Source organism: Anabrus simplex, chromosome 1 (genome assembly GCF_040414725.1).
Source record: "Anabrus simplex isolate iqAnaSimp1 chromosome 1, ASM4041472v1, whole genome shotgun sequence".
NCBI lineage: Eukaryota > Metazoa > Arthropoda > Insecta > Orthoptera > Tettigoniidae > Anabrus > Anabrus simplex.
The window spans coordinates 593,195,040-593,216,585 of NC_090265.1; the positions used below are offsets into that span (position 1 = coordinate 593,195,040).

The window sequence follows — 21,546 nt, forward strand, 5'->3', positions numbered from 1 at the left end:
TCACGCATCTATGGATCTTTGGAATCGTTCTTCGTCCGGCTTGAACGAGTCGCGAAAGAACTGGAAAAGAATCGTGAACGAATCGTGAACGAATCGATTCGTAATGTATGAATGAATCGTTCGAATCGATTCTTGAAAATGAATCGTAATGCCCAACTCTAAACATAGGTATTTATTAGTATGTTGAGAAAGATCGGAATGATTATATGGCAGTAAATGAATATGAGCTCCGAGGGAGAGCTAACAGTTAATTCAAACCTGATATGCAGTAGGGGAAATTCCAATTCATGAGATATGGTTATAAATCTCAAAATGCGTCCTGGATACCATGAAAAAGACACCCTCAGTCTATATTTTTGCTTATTAGAACTCATGTTGTAAATATTTTTCTTTCTTTTGCTAGGGTGCACCCAAATGAATTTTTTTTTTAGTTATCCAGATATGTTTTCCTTTAGTTACCCAAGTAAGTTTTTAATTACTTATACGAATTTTAATTACTCACCTATGTTATAAACTATATCACTAATTTAAGTATTCAAACATATTTGACTTCATCGTTTCAATCCATTAATTGTACGCTTTATTCCAATTTGATTATTTCTTTAAGGGCCTAAGAGGGAGAATTTGACATTTTCTTTTGGACTTATGATTCTTAATTTGATAATTATGAGCTGGATCATAATAATATTCAGTTGAATAATGGCTTATGCGGAACGTAATAATTTGCCATATACTGTATTCTGTCCCTGATTTTTGTGGGCAAGCAAGACCTGAGCACTTAGTGCAATAGATTTCAGTAGATCTATTGTAAATGATGACAAAATCAAGCAACTTTTCCTTTAGAATGCATAGTGGGTGCCGGATGTGCCAAATACCGGCAGATTCTCCGTAAACATTGCTTACATATATTTTTGCACGATACCGTCATTTCTTCGGTTCTTCTTTTTACCCAGAAATGTGAAAGAGCTGAATGAAAGAGTGATATGGAGCAATTAGAAGAGAGAAGGAAATGATTAATTATATAATCGAATGGAGAAATAGGTAGACTTATGAGGTTAAGTCTATGTTCCCTAGAAGCAGGCCAAGTGAATAGTCGATCATACAGTTTCCTTTACCAGATTTTCTTATGGGAGGATAGCTTAATATTCGAATTCTGGATTGAAACATTTATGTAATAAACAAATATGTAAAATTTTAAACAGGTCTTTCAATGTGTTCGTAGTATAGAGACCTAGATTTAAGTGAATGAATATGGTAACATCTTGATAGCATAAGAATTAGAATAAGCAACATATGAGAGTCGTTTCTATAGGTAATTTAAGTCTTATTTGGCTCCGTATGGTATGTCTTTCTCTTATTCGGAACTCACCACCCAAATTATAGAACTATATTAGTTGGAAAGGTCATAATTAAGCTAGCCTGGATATTATGTTCCTCTCAGGGAGCCGGGAACGGCGCAATCATAACCATAATTTTTTTTATTATATGTAATTTAATGTTATAATTATTCCTGCAACATTGTCTTTGACTGTTATACATACTGTATGTTTTAGTTATCACATAATCTGTTTAATTTTTATTTGGCTGAAGTTGGCCACTAAGTGGCGGGTGTAATATCACTTACGTGATATATTGTATTGAAAGGGTGGATCCTCTTGTCAATTTATTTCTTATAATTGCACTTCAATACGGAACAAAAATGAAATTTATTGCTTATATTGAGATGTTTATGTAATTTCGGAATAGTCTGTACATTCACATTCTTCCAAAGTTCCGCTACTAGTTGATTCTCTCCCGCCGCTTTAAAATTTTTAAGTGAATCAATAGCTACACACACTTCATTGTAAACCGTGGTATGGCCTCTTCCAGAGGCGTTTTATTTCTGGGATACAGATAAAATTAAAAATAATCTTCAGGTTCATCACTATTAAGTAGCGTTTTGAAGTATTCAGCCAAAATGATTGCATTGTCATAATCATTATGGGCCACCTTTCCATTCATATCCTTCATCAGAAGAGTAGGGGGAGTATAATTTGTTTGGTATTGTTTAAATGTCCTATAATAGTCTCTTGTTTTATAGCGATTGAAGGCTTCATCAATAGATTTTAATGCTTCCATCTGATGGTACCTTTTATCTCTCCTGATTTTTTCGGTCGTTAATCATCTAGCATGGATTAATTCTTCCCTAGAACTTTTTTGCTGCTGGTCATTCAACATTTTAACCTAATTTAAAATCATTTTATAAGAAAATAAGGCATTGTGAATCACATCCACTGGTTGTTTTAAATTCATAATCATTTTCTTCATCATACTTTTTTGAATTGTAGTCAGTGGGTAAATTGATATTTTAATTATTATTACATTTCATTTTTTACCATTAGGGTCTGATGACCTAGAAGTTAAGACCCCTTTAAACAATAAGCATCATCATGTGACTTGTTCAGAAAATTAAGTAGCGTGAAGAGGGGAAGATATTTTAAATCTGTGTGATCATTGAGATTGGTTTGGTTAGTTTATTTTTCTGATTTCAATTTCTAGAGCTGCTTTAATGTTCAAAGATTTGCTTTTAATTTCAGTGTGTAGAATTTTTAGATCTGTGTTGATGTCTGTGAAATGGTGCGAGTTGTTGTAGATGTGCTTTCCGAAGGCTGAATGCCGATTGTATCTAATCACATTTTTGTGTTCTTTGTATCTAGTATAGAAATTACATTTTGTTTGGCCTATATATGTGGCGTTGTAGTTTGGTTCCTGACATGAGTTCATAAATTCCTGATTTGGAGAAAAGGTCTTTTCTGTTTAGGTTGCATTTGCTGATGTGTCTTTGTAGTGCTTTATAAAGGCTACTTTTAGACCTTGTTTTTTTTAAACATTAGCTATTTTATATATCTTTTTGTTCAAGTAGTTGAGGGCAATGTATTTTCCTCTTTAATGTGTGGGTTTCTGGTGTTTTTACTTTGTTTATTTAATAATTCATCTACTGTATCAGGAGGGTGGTTGTTTTCTTTTGCAATTTTTAATTTATTTTTATTTCATCATTGAAATCCATTGTGCTCATTGGTATGAAAATTGCTCTATGTATCACCATATTCAGTCTTGCTAGTTTGTGTGTATATGGGTGGTTGGATTTATTGTCTATTTTGTATGAAGTTTGAGTGGGTTTTTTTATATTTTGAATGACAATTTGTCATTATTCCTACTGATTGTGATGTCTAAAAAGTTGACTTGTGTAAAGAATTTAGTGTGTTTAATAATTTTTGTGCACTTATGACATTATCATATAAGCCTATTATGTCATCTCTGCTTCAGTTTAAGATTCCTTTAGAATGCTGGTTGATTAAGATATTGTTTTCAAAGTTATTCAGAAAAATGTTTGCTATTATACCTCAAAATGGTGAGCCTTAATCCTTCCTTTTGAAAATAGGTTTCCGTTGAATGTAAAATTCTTTTGGTTTAACATTGTTATAAGTAGGTTAATTATTTTGTTAGTTTCTTGTAGAAAATTGTTGTTTTTAGATCATTTTCTAAAATTTTATAATAATTTGTGAATTTGCTTTTGTTTGGAACAGACATTTTTTACAACTAATTTTGTTACAAAGTTTATAGTTCAAAGTTATAACTATATTTTCCTCATTTCCCTGTTGAAAGAATAGTGATCCGACATCTTGCATACCTTTTGCCTCCAAAGACAGGAGACTTTCACTTCTGCAACATCGAAATAATGAGAAGCAACACAATCCAAGCATTGTCAATGAGCTTGTATCTTTCAAAGCCTGTATAGTGTGTGTCTGGTCTGAAACAGTATTTACAACCCAGTCAAACTTCCACTATTTACAGTCAATACATTAGACACAAATATTTGGTTTCTTATACTGTATTTTCATTATCCTCTCAATATAACAATGACCTAAATGGAATGGAATCATTCATCATTAAGATACATGGACTGTGATCATTAATATATTACAGTATGTATAAGCTGTCTCTCAATAAGGACATAGAAAAATAACTGATGAGTAGTACTAACCTAGCAAGTAAGAAAAGTTTGTTTAAGGTTGAATTAAATCTACTGATAGGTCTCTCAGATTTAAGCCCTCTTAAAAGGTAAACTATATCAAAATTTAATCCTACATCCTTGAACAAAGAAAGCAAGTGGGTTGTTGTTGCTCTATTTCTAACGATTTGGTTTACGTTGCACCAACACAGATAGGTCTTATGGCTATGATGGTCTAGGAGTGGGAAGGAAGTGACCATGGCCTTAAATTAAGGTACAGCTCCGGCATCTGCATGGTATGGAAATGGGAAATCACAGAAAAGCATCTTCAGGGATGCTGACAGTGGGGTTCGAACCCACTATCTCTCAAATGCAAGCTCACAGTTGCACGGTCCTAACCACATGGCCAACTTGCTCGGTGAAGGCAAGTGTCTTAACTGTACTACTGTAGTTTAGCAACATGTTAGTTATTAAAACATTGTCATTGCATTGCCTTGTGGGGAAGTAAAGAGAGGTAAAAGTTACAGATCAACAACAATATTGATTCATAAATGCATATTGCTAGTGTATTGCCAAATCCTAATGATAATCAGGCTTTTAAGGTAGTAACTCAGAGTCGTAACTTCCCATTTTTACATCTGCTGATCAGTATACTGCCCCTGAATGTTATTTACATCTTGAAAATGAAAATGAAAAATGTACATTAAATTTATTTTTTCCAAATGTCTTGCTTGCTTGTTTTTTAAAGGGGCCTAACATCTAGGTCATCAGCCCTTTCCAAATGTCACAAGTTGTATACAACAGACTATGAAGCACATTCATCCTATCAGATCACAGGATGTATTGTAATGAATAAAAATTATTCTTTTTTGGTGAAATCAGTCTATGAAAAAGCAAATTGTTTTTAGAAGGCTGAAAAGTTTCCTTGAAGAACATATAAACAAAATTACGCTGATTTTATCTGTCATCTTGCTCTGTGATACCTTTTACTTAACAGCAATAATTTGTACTGATATTTTTACCATCTGGTATCCACAACACCATGCATACCATCTTTCCATTTGATTTGGAAGGTGAAGGGAATGTACTGTACTACTTTATTAAAACTGCTTCCTCTATCATGGTGTTCTACACCATATTACTTTATGTTTTGCTTTTTTATAAATGTTACTCCTTTTTCCTCAAGTATTTTCCTTTTCTCCTTCTCTTAATGTATTACCATAATCTAAATCCCTTCAGTTCAACATTTATGACCAATCTATTATCACCTCTTCATTCCTCATTCTACCTTTCCTGGTCTCTTCTGAAAGAATGAAAGAATCATTTTATTAGTTGGTAACTCATGTTCATATCAATGCTGTTAAGATACATGACAATAATAGATGTAATTTTGAAAGAAGCATTCTCTGCTCATTATTGCTGTGGTGAAAACACTTGAGAACAGACTTGCTTACAAGGCTTACTACACTCAGAATCGTGATAATATTGCAAATGTGTGTCACTGGTCTTGGTGCCGAGCAGTTTTTATCTTAGTAAGTTATGCTACAGTTTATTCATGATATTTGTCAAAGAATACGGACAATACAGAAACAATCTAATTAGAGCATTTTTATTTGATCCCTCTTCAATATTGTCTTCCACATGTTTTGAATCTTAGGCCCACATTCAAATGTACACTTAAAACTGAGTAGTAATCTATACAAAACTTGAGCATTAGGCCTATTTTTTTCATTCTTCCAATGTGTATATTTGTGAAAATATAACCAAACTTTTGATACAAATAGAATAAACATACCGATACAGAACCAGATACCATGTGGTGGGCATAAAAGAGACCATTGTGACACCACTGTCCGCATTCGGCGATGCACCACCCTAACAGTCAGACTGCTTCTTTCAAAATTAGACCTACAAGAATAAACTAATTTCTTAATATATATCTCTAAACAAAATATGGTATGCCCAATTCCAACCATTCTCATATGTGACAGCTACCTGAAAATGGTATCTTATAATTTTTTTGTTTGATTTATTATTTGGCAGAGTTAGGCCCTACATAACATAGCAATTGTTTTCTTGAAAACCGGAAGTCTCTAGCTTGAAAACGGAGCATCCATAAGTTTAACATTTGGACAGAATTTATAGAATTAGCTAGGGTTGTTTTAGAGACATGCACTGACAACACTGTTGATACTACCATAATGTAGTTTAAGGATCAGCCTACTAAATGGCACTGAACATGTCTTTACCTTGTCATGTAAAATCTTTAATACCAATATAGTTGGTCCGTTATTGGACATTATAAATTCTCCAGCTAACTCATTCCTGACTGCCAGCATTTCACTCCAATGTGCTAAGTTGGGCTCCCTATGGGAATCAACATCTTTATCGTGTAAAATCTTGCTGCATGACTTAAGGTAGGGTTTCCTGAAGAGTATCACATATTGTAAAAAAAAAAAAAAAAAAAAAAAAAAAAATCATTATAAGTAATGGAAATGGAACATAGAAGTCTATAAATAATGAAAAATAGCAAATTAGGGAAGCAGACAGAAAGACATGCAAGGATGAACACAATGACATACGAGTATGGGCAAAGGGAGTGACAGACAAATATGGAAATACAAGAACACAGAGAGACAAGCCTCACACCTTCACACACTGCCTTTGTCATACAGTAGATCAGTCCTCCACCCGCTCTAATCTAATTGAATACCTGCCGGCAAAAACTTTTCTAGAATGCTGGGTTTCCATGCATAAACGATGTATGCGGCCAGAGGAGGCATGTAGGAAGTTATGTTGGCAAACATGTATGTTAAGCGCCCTTTTTCTTTTGTTTAAATTTCGCCACAGGTCGTGCGGGTGCAGAAAAGTTGTATCAATGGAGGAGGAAAGTCATGTGTCGCTAAGTCCGAGTGTGTGCAACGATATAAATAGGGGACGAAAACGCAAAATTAAATATAGTAAATGGACGATGAATGAAAAGAAATATAAGCAGAATTCAGGGCAACCATATTTGGCCCACAATAACAAATCAGTGCCTGGGAAAATCCTTGCTGAACAGGCAGGTGCAAAAACATTGTAAGCCAATGTAAGAAAGTCAACGTGTTCAATGGGAGATTCATATGTCTTATATTTTAATGCGTAATCAGAGTTTTTATTCTCGACTGTATTATATACGTATATAATGTATTATATATACTGTATATGCATATAAATATGTCTTGCTCTCTTTACAGATTGCTCATTATATTCATTAAGCGAAAGCTGCGGAAAAGAAAGCTTATCTGCTAGACATGTGTCGATACATTCGTGAAAAATATCGAGGTTTTTATGAGAACCTAAAGACAAAGTGAAGTGACAATGTAATGATTCATCATTGCAAAACATTCTCGCAACAATATTGCTGGTGTTCAGTGAATTCTGTTAAAAAAAAAGGGATGCTCTAACAATGGGTACTGCAAATTAGAAGCATGGTTTATGTTTCATTATTTTTATACAGAATAAAAACAATAAATAATATTAAAAGCTATAAATATTTTCAATAGTATAAACGTTGTAACCCGCAAAAATGTGCTACTTCCATTACAGTTACAACCTTTTTTGCACGGATGTCCAATGATCATCTCTTACATCTTGATTTTAAAGTCACACATTGTCAAACTTATTATGCATTAATAACTAGTGAACTCATTTAAACTAATTGTCAATGGCAGAATAAACATTCACAAACAATTTGCTTGTTTATTTGTTTTTCTTCTTCTTGAAAAATTTCATTTTGAGGGTTACAACGTTTTTGCCGGTAGGTATTCAATTGTGATATTCACATATTGGCCTTCCCCCCCCCCCCCCCCCCCCAAAGCACAAGTCTACAGCACTTCAAGAAAAAAGTGTAATGCAATTTTTAAACAATTTTTTTTTTTTTTTTTGCAAGTAAGCCTGTACCTTAAACTACTTCTCAACATACATTCCAATAAGGCACTTGTCATATCGTGAAACCAGCTTCTGAATTCCATCCTCATAGAAATCTGCTGCTTGATGTGCCAACCACTGCAGCATGGTCATTTTTAGGTCATTATCATCATCATCATCATCATGGCACTGACCTCCTAAATGCTTTTCCAAGTGCAGGAACAAGTGGTAGTCACTAGGCGCTAGGTCAGGACTATATGGAGGATGATCAAATTGTTTCCAACTAAATGAAGCAATGAGGTCTCCGGTTCAATTAGTGCGAGGTTGCGCATTGTCATGAAACAAAAGAATCCCCTTTGTGACCATGTCACGCCGTTTGTTTTAGATTGCACAACGGAGTTTACATAAGGTCTCACAATAAGTCTTAGCATTTACTGTGTCACCCCGGTGCAAAACATCCACAAGTGAGCTGAAATAGTTTGCTTGCACTTCACTTTCTGATAATCTAAGAGTCCTGACACAATTTCATAAAGAACACTCCTTCAAATTTGAGGCAACTAACAACTTAATGACGAAATCGCAAAGTGTCTGTTTTTTCACAAACCTTTGCATCAACGTTTTCCATCAAGTTTTCAGTAATGACAGGTGGTCGCCCAATACGCTTCTCGTCATGGACATTAACACAGCCTTCTTTAAATGCTCTTACCCATTTTCTTACCATTCCTTCGCTCACTGTGTGTTCTCCATATACTTCACTAATCTTCCGATAAATTTCAACAGCTTTCACGTCTTTTGCATTTAGAAAACGAAGCACAGCATGTACTTCACACTTGGCTGGACTGTTAATTGTCAGAAGCATTTTCAATACGCACAAACAAACGTAAATACAGGCTAATGCTTCTGTAATGGCATTTGTGGCTAGCTTACAGATGTACGTTCTGAATGCACATGCTCCAAACAACGATCGAAGCGTTGCAGCAGTCATATTTTAAAACAGTACTTACTTAAAAACATGCTTTGTATTTAAAATAATGATACACTCGCATACTAGTTATCTATTGGTCGTATTTTCTTTTTTACTTTTGGTGGACAATAAGCCCTGTAGCCTTCAATTATTTACTTTAACAATAGTATTTGTACAGATATATAAAACAAACAACTAACCTGTTATTTACTGGTGAGATATTTATTTTGAAGTGTAGCAATCATTCTTTTAACATAGAAATCTCTGTATTCTTCTGGAAGGGTATCCAACAACTTACTTGCATTTTCAACCATTTGCAAAGCCTGTAATATATTCATTTCCATTATTGTCACAATACTCACAGTTACATGAAAAGCTCTTACTTTTGAATATAAGCACTATGTAGCAAACCATGATTTCAGAGGGTAAATAAAATTGTTGGATGACAATAAATTCTGAAAAATGAGTGTGGTTTTTTATCTCCAAGTATCTAGGTCCAACCCTTGTCCCATTTCTCTACAGAGTCAGGTATGAAGTGAGATGAATTTTTGAAGCAAGTATTTACAACCAGGTGCCCTTCCTGACTTCAGCATCATCAGAGGAGTTAATGAGATACAATGAATGATGGGATAGTAGGAAGTAAGGGGGTGAAACCCTATGCCGGCACATAGCTTACTCCTGTCAAATAGCACCAAGGGAGGTCTGCTCAAGGCTTAGCCTCCATCCGATGGATGAATCACCATCAACAGCGTCATCGACCTTGCACCATATGAACCTATGGAGAGGTTTAGAATTTAACTCTGGCTTTTGTCACGCAATCTAGTGATTACAATTTGTATACCACCACCTCTCCTAACCTGCCGGCCAACATTCTGATGATGAAAACTTTTTCTACGTATTATTCAAATATACCCCACATCTGCAATAAATATTTTTATGCACTGTAAGATCTCTACTACTCTGAAAATGTTTTTAATCCTCCAAGTTATGTTAGGCAGTATTAGTATATCAGTGGTGTATATGGTACCTTTTCTTATACACAATAGATTTTTTTTTTTTTTTTAGGTATAGGGGGAATGAGGTGGTGGTACAATAAGGTTATCAGCCACTGATGTACACTGTTCACTGAGGGAGTTGGCTGTGCAGTTAGTGGCGCACAGCTGTGAGCTTGGATTCGGAAGATAGTGGGTTCGAACCCAACTATCAGCAGCCCTGAAGATGGTTTCCCATGGTTTCCTATTTTCACACCTGGCAAATGCTGGGGCTGTACCTTAATTAAGGCCATGGCTGCTTCCTTCCCACTTCTAGCCCTTTCCTATCCCATTGCCGCCATAAGACCTATTCATGTCGGTGCAAGGTAAAGCCAATTGTTTTATACATTGTTCAAAACACACCGATTCACATATTTTTGTAGGCTTTAAAATAGTAACGGAAAACTGACCTAACCTATTGCATGTAATGGATGAGAGGTCATCTATGAAGACAGTAGTGTATAAAGATGTAGAATTCATCCTTGTCCTTTCATGTTTGTTGCTTCCTCTGATCACATCAGCGTATGAATGTTTATCCTATCGACCTCCTTATATTTGAAGCACCACAGGATGGTGCTGTGACAGTTCTTTGCTTGTCCCAGCAAGAGGCAGCTGCATATGTACAGTGTAACAGAACTTACATCTCCAAATAAAGGCAACTGAATGTAAGAATATCACAGTTTGAGCAATGGGTAAACATTAGGTTCTGCCAAGAATTAAGCAGGTGAAAATTTAAATCCACAGCCTGTTTCCAGTCATTCGACCAGGTCAGGAATGGAATGAATGAAGCCCCCATCTAGCAGTGAGGATGGGAATTGTGCCTGCAATTAAGCATATCCACTACCAAAACATTATCTGTGATTAAGTAATATTGTTATTGGTTTTGTGTCCCACTAAATACTTTGGTGGTTTTCAAGGACTCTGAGGTGCCGAAATGTTGTTCCACAGGAGTTTTTTTATGGAGCTGATGTATTTGAGCACCTTCAAATACCACCAGACTGAGCCAGGATCAACCATGCCAACTTGGACTCAGAAAACCAGTTCCTTAACTGTTTGAGCTACTCAGCTCGACTGTGTTTAAGTGTTTAAGGGAGAGAATGAGAGAGAGCGAGCTTGGAGAATGATGAGTATAATGGGTAACCAGAGATTGAAGAAACAACTACTGTATAAACTAGAACAGCTAAAAGGAAATCCTTCACCATCCACATAATTCAGTTCATTATATCGTCGCTGCCGGGACAAAACCTCCTATGTGAAATATTTGAGCTTAGAACTTTGGTCGGTAAGGTTCTGTCATCTAAGGTGCAATATTGTGTGAATAATGTCAAGGCATTCTCGCTCTTCATGATATATGTGCTGCGGGTCAGTATATCTCCAAAAATATTATCACATAGGAGGTTTTGTCCTGGCAACGATATGTGTCCTGATCTGTGGCCTAGGAAAACTTTCTTTTGCTAAATGATAACGCTGCTGCACATCCTTCTATGCTTGTCGAAGAGGAATTGGCAAGGAACAAGTGACCATTTTGCCATAACCTCCTCATCTCACACTAATGTAATTTCTTTCTTTTTCTGAACTTCAAAACAAGGCTATGTGGGCACAGATTTCATTCCATTGAGATCATCACAACCACAGAAGCAGCTGTACAGGATCTTCCAGCCAATATATTTCAGCAGCATTTCCAACATCTATACCGACGTTGGCAGACCAGCATAACAGCAAGCCGGTCACAATTTGGAGAGGTGACATGGAGCTGTGTAAGTGTACATCGTTTTGCATCGCTGTCTACAGTTTAGGCAGCAGTCCATAAACTTACTGACTACAGTAGTATTTCCTCCCTGTCCATCTATACTTCCAAGCTTCAATGGGAAATGGGGGATATGTATCCACACTCATTGAGGTGGTATCCTTCTTGATTTGTATAAAGAAAAATGAGAAAGCCCAATAAATAATAGGGGAAAAGAAGAGATTTGTTATTCTTATAATGTTTTGTTTTTTCCTTTACACAAACTACGTTAAACCTGTTGGATTCCTTTTCTCTTCTTGTACTTTGTCCTGTGTTCACTTGTTCCCCAACATGTATTGACTATCTTTTTTTTTTTTTTAATTTATCTCCCCCTTTTCTATTTTTTATGTCCTCCCTTTCAATCTATGAAGATGATAGTAAGTGGAATTGTATAGTTTGTGCCTGTCCTTTCACGTTTGGTCCCTTATCTGTCCTTTCTGTTGCTCCCTCTACCACTGCTAGTCTGGAAATGTGTTTTTCATTGTACTTGTTCCTCTCCTCGACAGCTTCCTAGCTTTGATTCTTGATATTCAATAAAGTTTACTGAGTGCTGTTGAGAATCATAAAATCTACTTAATAAAATTAGGCATTTAAAATATTTTATAATGGAGTGGTTCAGGTGATGAAACATTAATAGGATCTAGGGAATTCACCAAAAATTACTTGCCACTGTTACAATTTGGTATGTAATTTGTAACTATTATGTTTTGTCACATAAATTCAATTCATAACAGTTACGGTTTATCACAGTCGTAGCACATTTTTTCACCCAGCCTGATATTGTGTTTCTAAAGGTACTGGCAACCTTCCAAATGCAAAGTATTTCACTGCTTCTACTACTTCTGTTTTCACAATTATCAGCAATTAAATTAAATACACATAAACCAAAAGAGTACATTGTATACTTACAGTATGTATAATTGTTTTATGTTTACCAATCAGAACTGTGGGGCAGTGTGATTTACATGGTGAATTGCTCATTGCTGGCAGTAAAGCACGAGTACAATAATAAAGGGACTGTTGTACTACTGATTGGAGAAGAATCAAAGCGAAAGTGTAGATACTGTAATCTTCATTGTAAGATTTAAAAAGATCTAGTGTTTGTTCAACCCTTGTCCCGTTTCTCTACGGGATCGGGTATGAGGTAAGGTGAGATGAATCTGTCGTGGCAGGCTTATATGACTGGATGCCTTTCCTGATGTCAACCTCATCAGAGGAGTTAATGAGATGAAATGAATGACGTGATATATGATACTAGGAAGGGAGAGGGTGAAACCCAGTGCTGGCACATAGCCTACTCCTGTCGAACAGCACCAAGGAGTCTGCTCAAGGCTTAACGTCCCCATCTGATGGACGAATCACAATCAACAGCGTCATATGCCCTCACTCCATATGAGCGCTGTGGGGTGGTTTTGAATTTAATCCAGGCTTTTGGCACGCAATCTAGTGATTAGAAATTGTATATCACCACCTCCCCTACCCTACCAGCCAACATTCTGATGGTGAAATTTTTTTGACCAATGGGACCCGAACCGGCTAACCTCGGTGTCAGACTGTTTAGACTTCACAACACCAGGCGGGCTTATTTAAAAAGATCTAGTAAATTAAGTTTTTAGCATATTTTTATATAGGCCTATGTTATATATTTTTTAGATTCTTACATTGCAATTAGCTCAGAAGTATGATTTTTGCACTTGCGGCCCTCTTCTTCCCAAGGGGCGATGTTTTCTACGGTCACATATTCTTCTTTGTGGGGTACAAAAGAGTTAACACATTCAATCTTTCCTGTGCAAGCATATTCTGCAAATAACCTTTCAAATATTTTGGGGATGAAAAAAGAGCTTTCTGGTGTGGAAGTGGTTACGCGATGTATTGTTGGGAAAATATCACTGTCGCAAAATGTTAAGTGCAACAATAAGGTTCATTGGTTCAGGATGATTGCTTCTAGAAGAAAACTTAATTATGTTTATTAATAGAAGGATCAACACATTGTTGGCAAATATGTAGTTCAAATTAAAAACAAAACAATGGGCTACCTAAAATCTTCATTTACATGGTTACCACAATTAATCACAAGTCCTAAACTTCAAAATTTTGGAGGGGGGGGGGGGGGAATCTTCCCAATCTCCTCCTCTGCGTACACCCCTGCAAAAGATGAAAGCTAAAAATGCAGCTGGGATTGGTAAGATTTCTGGGGATATATTACAGGAATTCTGGGATATAGTGCCATATCTGAAATAATTATTTGAATACTGTTTGCGTAGCAGATATTTTAGATTTAGGAGGTGAAATGAACTGTATGCTACTGATCTAGCCAAGGCTTTTGATATGGTAGATGATGGGAGATTACTGGTGAAAATGAGGGCTATTGGACTAGACAAAAGAGTGGTTGAATGTGTGGCTACATTTTTGGAAAATAGAATTCAGAAAATTAGAGTAGGTGAAGCATTATCTGAACCTGTAATGATTAAGAGGGGGGTCCCGCAGGGCAGTAATATTGGAGTTTAGGGCCTATGTTTCTTATACACAGAGGCGGACTGAAGTATTCAAATGTAGGGATGTGCAGCTATAATTGTGGAAATGATCGAAACAGAATGCGGAATTATGTATTATGTCGTGACTTCACTGATGCATTATCATGTGTTAAAAACAAAGACACAGTATACAAACAATGAGAAAACGTGTGTGTTCCATAACATGTGATTTCCTTCAACAACGTTCCATAACCTGATGACACAAGTATTCAAACGCGCTCTATGAGCGAGCAGTACAACCCATTAAACGATGGCAATGTTGACATTTGTACCTTCAGAACACCTCAGTTGTCTCTCCAGCCATAGAGTACACAAGCAACATCGAATACGAGTGGTCATAGTCGAAATGGGACGAAAAGGAAAGGAGACAACTCTAGAGGAGAGAACATCTTGCGACTGCATGAACAAAAGAAGACATGTAGAGAAATTGGAGACGCTGTGCGGAGAAATCTGTCCACTATGTGGTGTGTCATCCAACATTATAAAACGAGGAATACGCTGTTAATCAGCCTAGGAAAGGTGCTCCGCCAAAACTTACGTCTTGAGATAAAAGCTTGGTGCTTAAAATGGTGAAGCAAAATCCCAGATAACAGCAACGGAAATTAGAGCACATCTGGAGGAACATCTTGCGAAGATAGTTCGTGAAAGAACAAGTCATAGGGTTATGAACACAACCGGGTACCAATCCAGAACACCAAGGCGTAAACCGTTTGTCATTCAGGACAAATATTTCAGATTCCCTATGGGAATCAACATCTATATCATCTGATGGCCAAGCAGGCATCAATTTTTGCTGATGAGACAAAGTCTCTTAGTGCATTGGCACTGCCGGTGGCTCCAGTTAGCCTACGCAGTGGCCTCCACGGTATGCACTAGCCAGCGTATTGGTAGGTGTGCTAGGTACCAACTGATGAGCCCACCCTAGCACATGAGGGCGAAACGCTGGCAACCAAGAATGAGTTAGCAGGAAAATTTATAATGTCCAATAACGGACCATTTATATTGGTATTATAAATTTACTCATTCAGGACAAATATTTCAGATTCCCTATGGGAATCAACATCTATATCAAAGTAAACCAAAGGAAGCGTTTGGAATTTGCTAATGAATATGTATCGCAGGATAATGCATTCTGGGATCGTATGTTATGATCGGATGAAAAAAAGTTCAATATATACCAAAGTGATGGCCGATTAAAGGTATGGAAACAGAAAAATACCGAGTGGGACCCTCGACATATGAAAGCTACGGTCAAGCCTGGGGGCGGTAGCGTGATGGTATGGGGATGTATGGCATCAAGTGGTGTGGGTGAGCTAGCTTTCACTGAGGGCAACGTGAACAAGTATAATTATAAAAACATACTACAAGAACATCTGAAGGAAAGCACACAAAAACTAAATCTTGGAAATAATTTGTATTTCCAAAAAGATAACGATCCAAAGCACGCCTCCGAAGTTGCTAGATTATGGATCATCTACAACATACTCCATACTCTCAAAACACGATCGAGAACATTTGGCAGGTATTGGAAGATAGAATCAGGAAATATCACATCACCAGCAAGACGACATTGAAGGAAATTATTCTGCAGAAATGGAACAAAATTGCTGCGGACATAACTAGCAAGTACGCACATTCAATACCAAGGCGTTTAGCAGCATTGATTCAACGTAAAGGCATGACAACCAAGTACTAGAGTGCTGTGTTTTGTGTATTTGAATACTTATGTCCCAATGTTGGGAGAACCTTTTTCAGCACGAAAATGTATTTGCGTAACTTACGTGCATATATGTGACATTAATATGAAGGTACGATGTATTACAAACCATAGAAAAGGAGTGTTTATTTCTATTGTGTATGTTTGGTCATTAAATGTACTCTTGTAATAGCATAATGTTGTATTTGAATACTTCTGTCCACCTCTGTATATAAATGATATGAGTAAAGAACTACAATCACAGACAAGACTATTTGCGGATGATGTTATACTATATATAGTAAGAAATGAGTTGCAGGATTGTCAGCGTCTGCAGGAGGGACTTAAACAATGTTGTAAGATGGAGAGCAGACAATGGTGTGAAAGTAAATGGGATGTCAAATTGTTCTTAGCGCTGTAGTGTTGTGATGGCTAGTGTGAAAAGCAAACGTAAAGACTTAACCATGAAAGAGAAACTTTCAATTATAGAATGTTATGACAAATTGCCTATGAGTCAACGCAATGCTGCTGTGGAGTTACGAATTTTGCAACCTCTTCTGTGCAAGCTATTGAAAAATTGAGACAATATCCTTAAGACGGGAAATCAAAACAAAAACTTCAACTATAAGCGAAATCGTGGTTGAAACGATGGTTAAGTTGAATCAGCTCTAAAACTTTGGTTCTCAAATGTTCGTGAGAAAGATGCTTGTGTTGACGGTTCTCTGATGTGGCAAAAGGCCGAAGAACTAGCAAAAAAAAAAAAAATTGGGAATTTTTTTTGTAGCATCGGAAGGAAAATACAGTGTACAAACGAACACATGGTGAGTAGGAAAAGGCTGATTCTGTTGCTGCTGCGAGGTGGATAGAAGAGGAGTGGCCTAAAATTGCTTCTGAATTCCCTCCCAAGTGTGTCTACAATGCTGATGAGACTGCACTGTATTATCGCGCCTTACCTGAGCACACTTACTTGCTCAGAAATGAAAGTGCCAAAGGCTGTAAAACCTCCAAGGATCGAGTAACAGTTTTATGTTGTACGAGTATGCCTGGTGAAAAGAAAAGACTACTAGTGATTGGGAAAAGTAAGAACCCACGTTGCTTTAAAGGTATCAGTAACTTTCCAGTGAGCTATTATTCCAATTCTAATGAATGGATGACTGCTCTGATTTTCGAAGAATGGCTACTGAAGTGGGATAATAGACGGGACCGTAAAATAGTTTTGCTGGTTGACAACTGTGCATCACACATTGTGAATTGTGAGCTCAAGAACATCAATGCGGTTTTCTTAACGGTGAATACGACTTCATTAATTCAACCATGCAATCAAGGAATCATTCGCACCATAAAAGTGTATTATCACCATGAAATGCGCACAAGAATCTTAGAAAAAGAGGACTCACATAAAACTAGTGCCAATGCACTTGCCAAAACAACCAACCTCCTTGATGCCCTGGATCTTCTAGCCATGTTATGGGATAATGTCTCAGCACATTAAATAAGGAACTGTTTCTGGCATGGGTGACTTTTTAAGAGTTACCACCAGAAGTAGAGGAGAATGTTGAACGTTGTCCAACAGGCTTAATGGAGCTCCTAAAGAGGGAAGACCCCCCCAGTGTGTTCTTGTGGTGCCGACTTCACTGTGGCCCACATGCTCACAGAGTGTGCCAATCTCTCTGGCTCAAGACGGAGCCTCGGCCTGCAGCAAACACTCGAATTCATACTAGCCGATGACGCGACTACTGCTGATCTTGTCATCCGCTTTATGTGCGACAGTGGATTAATCAAGGGTATATAAATTGGTGTATTGTTACTCAGGGAACGCACGTTCCCTTTTGATTCGTTAGTAATTTTTTGGCCTAATTAATTACTTATTGTTTTATTTTGTACTGCACTTCCGAATTCCTTCGCTGAATATATATTTTTATTTTAGATAAATTTCTTTTCCACTAATTTGTTCAGAGAGGATGATTACCTAGTTGTACTTCCTCTTAAAACAAAAATTATCACCACCACCATACTCAGGAATGGATGAACATTGATGAGGCATCATTACTGATGCAAAACAGACAGAAGACGACATATGCGAGGCAATTACTTTCGCAGAATTAGATATGAAAGGTGAAGAACACGGAGTAGAAGTTAGCGATGCTGATGGATGATGTTGCCGAAATTTCCCGAACACCAACGAATGCTGAAATGCGACAGACACTAGATATCTTGTGACGAGGTGTTCAGCAATTAGAGATTAAGTCTCTGGTAAGACCGCAGTTAGAGTATGGGACCCTCGCCAGGACTACTTGATATGAGAAGCGAAAAAAATTGAAAGGAAAACAGCACGATTTGTTGTGGGAGGTTTCTGACAAAGGAGTAGTGTTACAAAAATGTTGCAAACTTTGGGCTGGGAAGAGTAGGAAGTAAGGAAACGAGATGCTCGATTAAGTTGTATGTTGCAAGCAAGTAATGAATATCATTGTAGTTCCGTATTGAAGATTACTAATTAATTTATAAGTATAAGTTGTATGTTTCGAGCTGTCAGTGGAGATTTAGCGTAGAATGAAGTAAGTAGACGAATAAGATTGAGTAGAGGTTTTAAAAGTAAGATAGATCATAATATGAAGAAAAAGTTGGAATTCAAGAGACAAACTGCGACAAATTTTCATTTATAGGACGAGGAGTAAGAGATTGGAATAAATTATCAAGGGAAATGTTCGCTAAGTTTCCTAGTTCTTGAAAATGTTTATACAAAATCTAGGAAAACAACTGATAGGGAATCTGCCACCTGGGCAACAACCCTAAATGCGGATCTTTGTTGACTAAACAGGAAGTTCTTCCAGAAAACCTCTTTCCTCCATTCAAAATAAATTGCAGTGTGTGTCAAGTGAAGACCATGTCAAACTACTAAAGAAATCAACCTTTAAAAGGACACTGCACGTAACCAAGAAAGAACATCTTCCTCCAGAACTGAAATCTGTTATCAATAAATCATCTGTGGTGAATCTGACTGTTACAAAAGAGTGTGATCAATTGTAACGATGATGAAAAACTTGTGATGAATTTCCCTAATCCCACCCTCAACTAAGTGTTATGGCACAGGAATGTGCTGACTGATGATATCTACTGTATGCCTCCTGGATGATGACAAAAGAAAGCTTACAGAGTGCTAAAGGAACAATGAACTGACCTCTACGAGAAAATTTGTCTGTTACTGCTTTATCAAACACAAATTTCTCTTAGTGTCAGTGATATATATTTCAACCTGAAATGGAGTGATACAAACCGAGTGTCTATCCTCTTCACACAGGGCATCTCATTTCACACACGTGAAATTGACTGTAGCAACTACAGTTGTGAGCCAAACAGCTGTCCTTGATGTTTTTTTAAATATTTTGAACCAGTATTTAAAACAGAAGTGGGGTTGTATAACTGCAGCGTTCTGAATAGTGGATAGACAATATCTGAAGTCGTCACAGAAAATTTTATTCACTATGCTGTGTAACTGGTGTCACTCAATACCAGTTCCTGAATACTTGCATATATTGGAACAAACCTGTTCAAATTCACTGGCAGATAAGCTTAACTCTAATCAGAGGAGAAAAAGAGAACCAACCCTTCAAAGAATAAGGGTGATGGTAAAAGAAAGGTAAGGGAAATTAAAATGCTTAATACCATCAGGGCTGGAGGAGAACAGGAGTTAACCAAGGAAAATCAGAGAGAAAAGATTAAGTGAGGAGCCCAGTGCAAATATTTGAAGCAATGGCACACTGAGTAAGGGTGTACATAGGCATCAACCCACATTCCCAAATTAGGAGCCCCTAGGATTAACCCTTCCAGTTGCCTCTTAAAACAGACTGGAAATACTGTGGGATAAATACTACTGCCCCCACCCAGAGGGTTATAGATATTAAGATAGAATATGGGAGTGGGAGAACTGCCCAAATTTTTTTCTAGGATTGTTTTCTAGAAGCCAGCTCTCTTCCTGACTGAATTTAAATTCTTACTATTGATGCTTTCACGGCCCGTACTTATAGACATGATATACGCTTTTGGGCTTGAGCCGTGTCAAGGAAATTATGTTTTGATTCAAAAGAATTTCACCTTATTTTCTTGACACAGCATAAGCTCAAAAGCCTATATCATGTGTATGAATTTAAATTTCTTGTAAATTGCTGGTACAGGCACGTAGGTTTAGTTGCTGAAGGACATTTCAAATAAAATGGTGGTGTGTTGACGCTATAACATATAGGCTAGTTTCTTAATCATTCTGCTTCAAGTAACCCGTCACTTACCAAATTATCTGGTTTGGAGCCTATCTGGTTTTTGGACTTATTTTGGACTTCAATCAGGGAAGGAAAGAATATTGAAAAAGCACAGAATATTCATGTCTTGATTCTTACCCTTGAGCCAGGAATGAGATCTTTATTCCCATACGGATCCTTTTTGTCATAAAAATCATAAGCCAAATGTCTCCAAAATACGTTAACTGCAACACCATAATCCAGAGCTAATGCATTATGGAACCATAACGCTGGAATGAAAAGGATATCCCCTGGCTCCATGAAGCATTCATGTCTTTCAGCTTCAAAGAATTTAGGATACAGTTTGGTATCTGGATTATCAATGTCAATAACTTGTGATTTATCACCAATAAGATACATATTTAATGCTTCAGATGGACTGAACAGAATCATTCTCTTTCGCCCACGTATTTGGATCAAAATATTATCCATTATATCATAATGAGTCCATAACTGTACACCAGATGAGCCAATACGAAATACACTAGAGAAGAAGTCCTCTTCTTTAAAATACTGGGGTATTTTGATATCATTGGCGAGGTCAGGAAATTGTTTTCTAATGTCTGCTACGTCTCGACCTCTAGGGTCAAAACCAAGAGATCGGAGATAGTACAATTCAGAGGAACTGCGGAAATAGCTATCGTGTCTATCAGAAGAAGCTCTCTTCACTAATTCACTAAAGGGTAATGTTTTATACACGAAATTCTTGTTTAAAAAGTCCATTTTTGGATTCTCAGCAACATGAACTTTAACATCTACACCGCCTACTTTTTCACACAAATAATCAACTGTCCATTTTGCGGTGCATGAGCCAATATTAACCCCTCGCAACAAGGCTGGTTTTCTTTTGGGGTAAATATGCTGTGTAAATTCGTCCTCAGAAACATTTTCATAAATAGCGACCTTCCTCCCACATGCCATCTTGACGGACGAATTTACTTGCTTGCTTGCTTGCTTGCTGATGCTTATTGGGCTGTGTCTACGACATTTCACCCAGTCAATACTCGCTTACGCATGTAAACACACTAGTCTAAATGAAAACACTTCAATTCAATAATTGATGCCTGAGCTTGCAAGTAGAAAAACACAAAACACGAAACTTCACTATATCACATAACTACCCCATTTTGCTAGTATAGACTGTTATCATACGGGAAACTTCCAATCTTGCAATCACACTGCGTTTAAAGCGTCACCCACACGAAGAATCCAAAATAGCACTCACAAGTAATACACTAATGATATGAGGAATCACTCAAATGGAACCTGAGAAAGCATGAGTAATTCTCACTGGATATTATAGACAAAATTATAACACGATCTTGGCTTCATCTAGAAACAAA

At 36.9% G+C, this 21,546-nt stretch overlaps 1 protein-coding gene across 3 annotated transcripts; it reads right to left on the reverse strand.

Annotated features, from left to right (window-relative positions):
* Positions 1-1,514: 1,514 nt before the first annotated feature.
* LOC136857174 (tRNA wybutosine-synthesizing protein 5) lies at positions 1,515-21,310 on the reverse strand. Of its 3 annotated transcripts, none has more exons than XM_067135615.2 (3): positions 20,303-21,310; positions 9,065-9,187; positions 1,515-3,790 (listed from the first exon to the last, which is right to left on the reverse strand). In XM_067135615.2, the coding sequence occupies exons 1-2, from the start codon at positions 21,122-21,124 to the stop codon at positions 9,068-9,070; spliced, it is 942 nt and encodes a 313-aa protein (XP_066991716.2). In that variant the 5' UTR covers positions 21,125-21,310; the 3' UTR covers positions 1,515-3,790; positions 9,065-9,067. The 3 variants fall into 3 exon arrangements, with proteins under 3 accessions (XP_066991716.2, XP_066991715.2, XP_066991717.2); XM_067135614.2 differs by lacking the exon at positions 1,515-3,790 and adding an exon at positions 4,684-5,294 and having other exon boundaries at positions 20,303-21,303; XM_067135616.2 differs by lacking the exon at positions 1,515-3,790 and adding an exon at positions 5,309-6,418 and having other exon boundaries at positions 20,303-21,309.
* Between the last annotated feature and the right edge of the window lie 236 nt (positions 21,311-21,546).

Coding starts and splice junctions, on each gene's coding strand:
- LOC136857174 (XM_067135615.2), bottom strand. CDS start 21,124: ATGGCATGTGGGAGGAAGGTCGCTATTTATGAAAATGTTTCTGAGGAC. Junction 9,188..20,302: donor ATCTCATTCCTGGCTCAAGG/GTAAGAATCAAG, acceptor AATATATTACAG/GCTTTGCAAATGGTTGAAAA.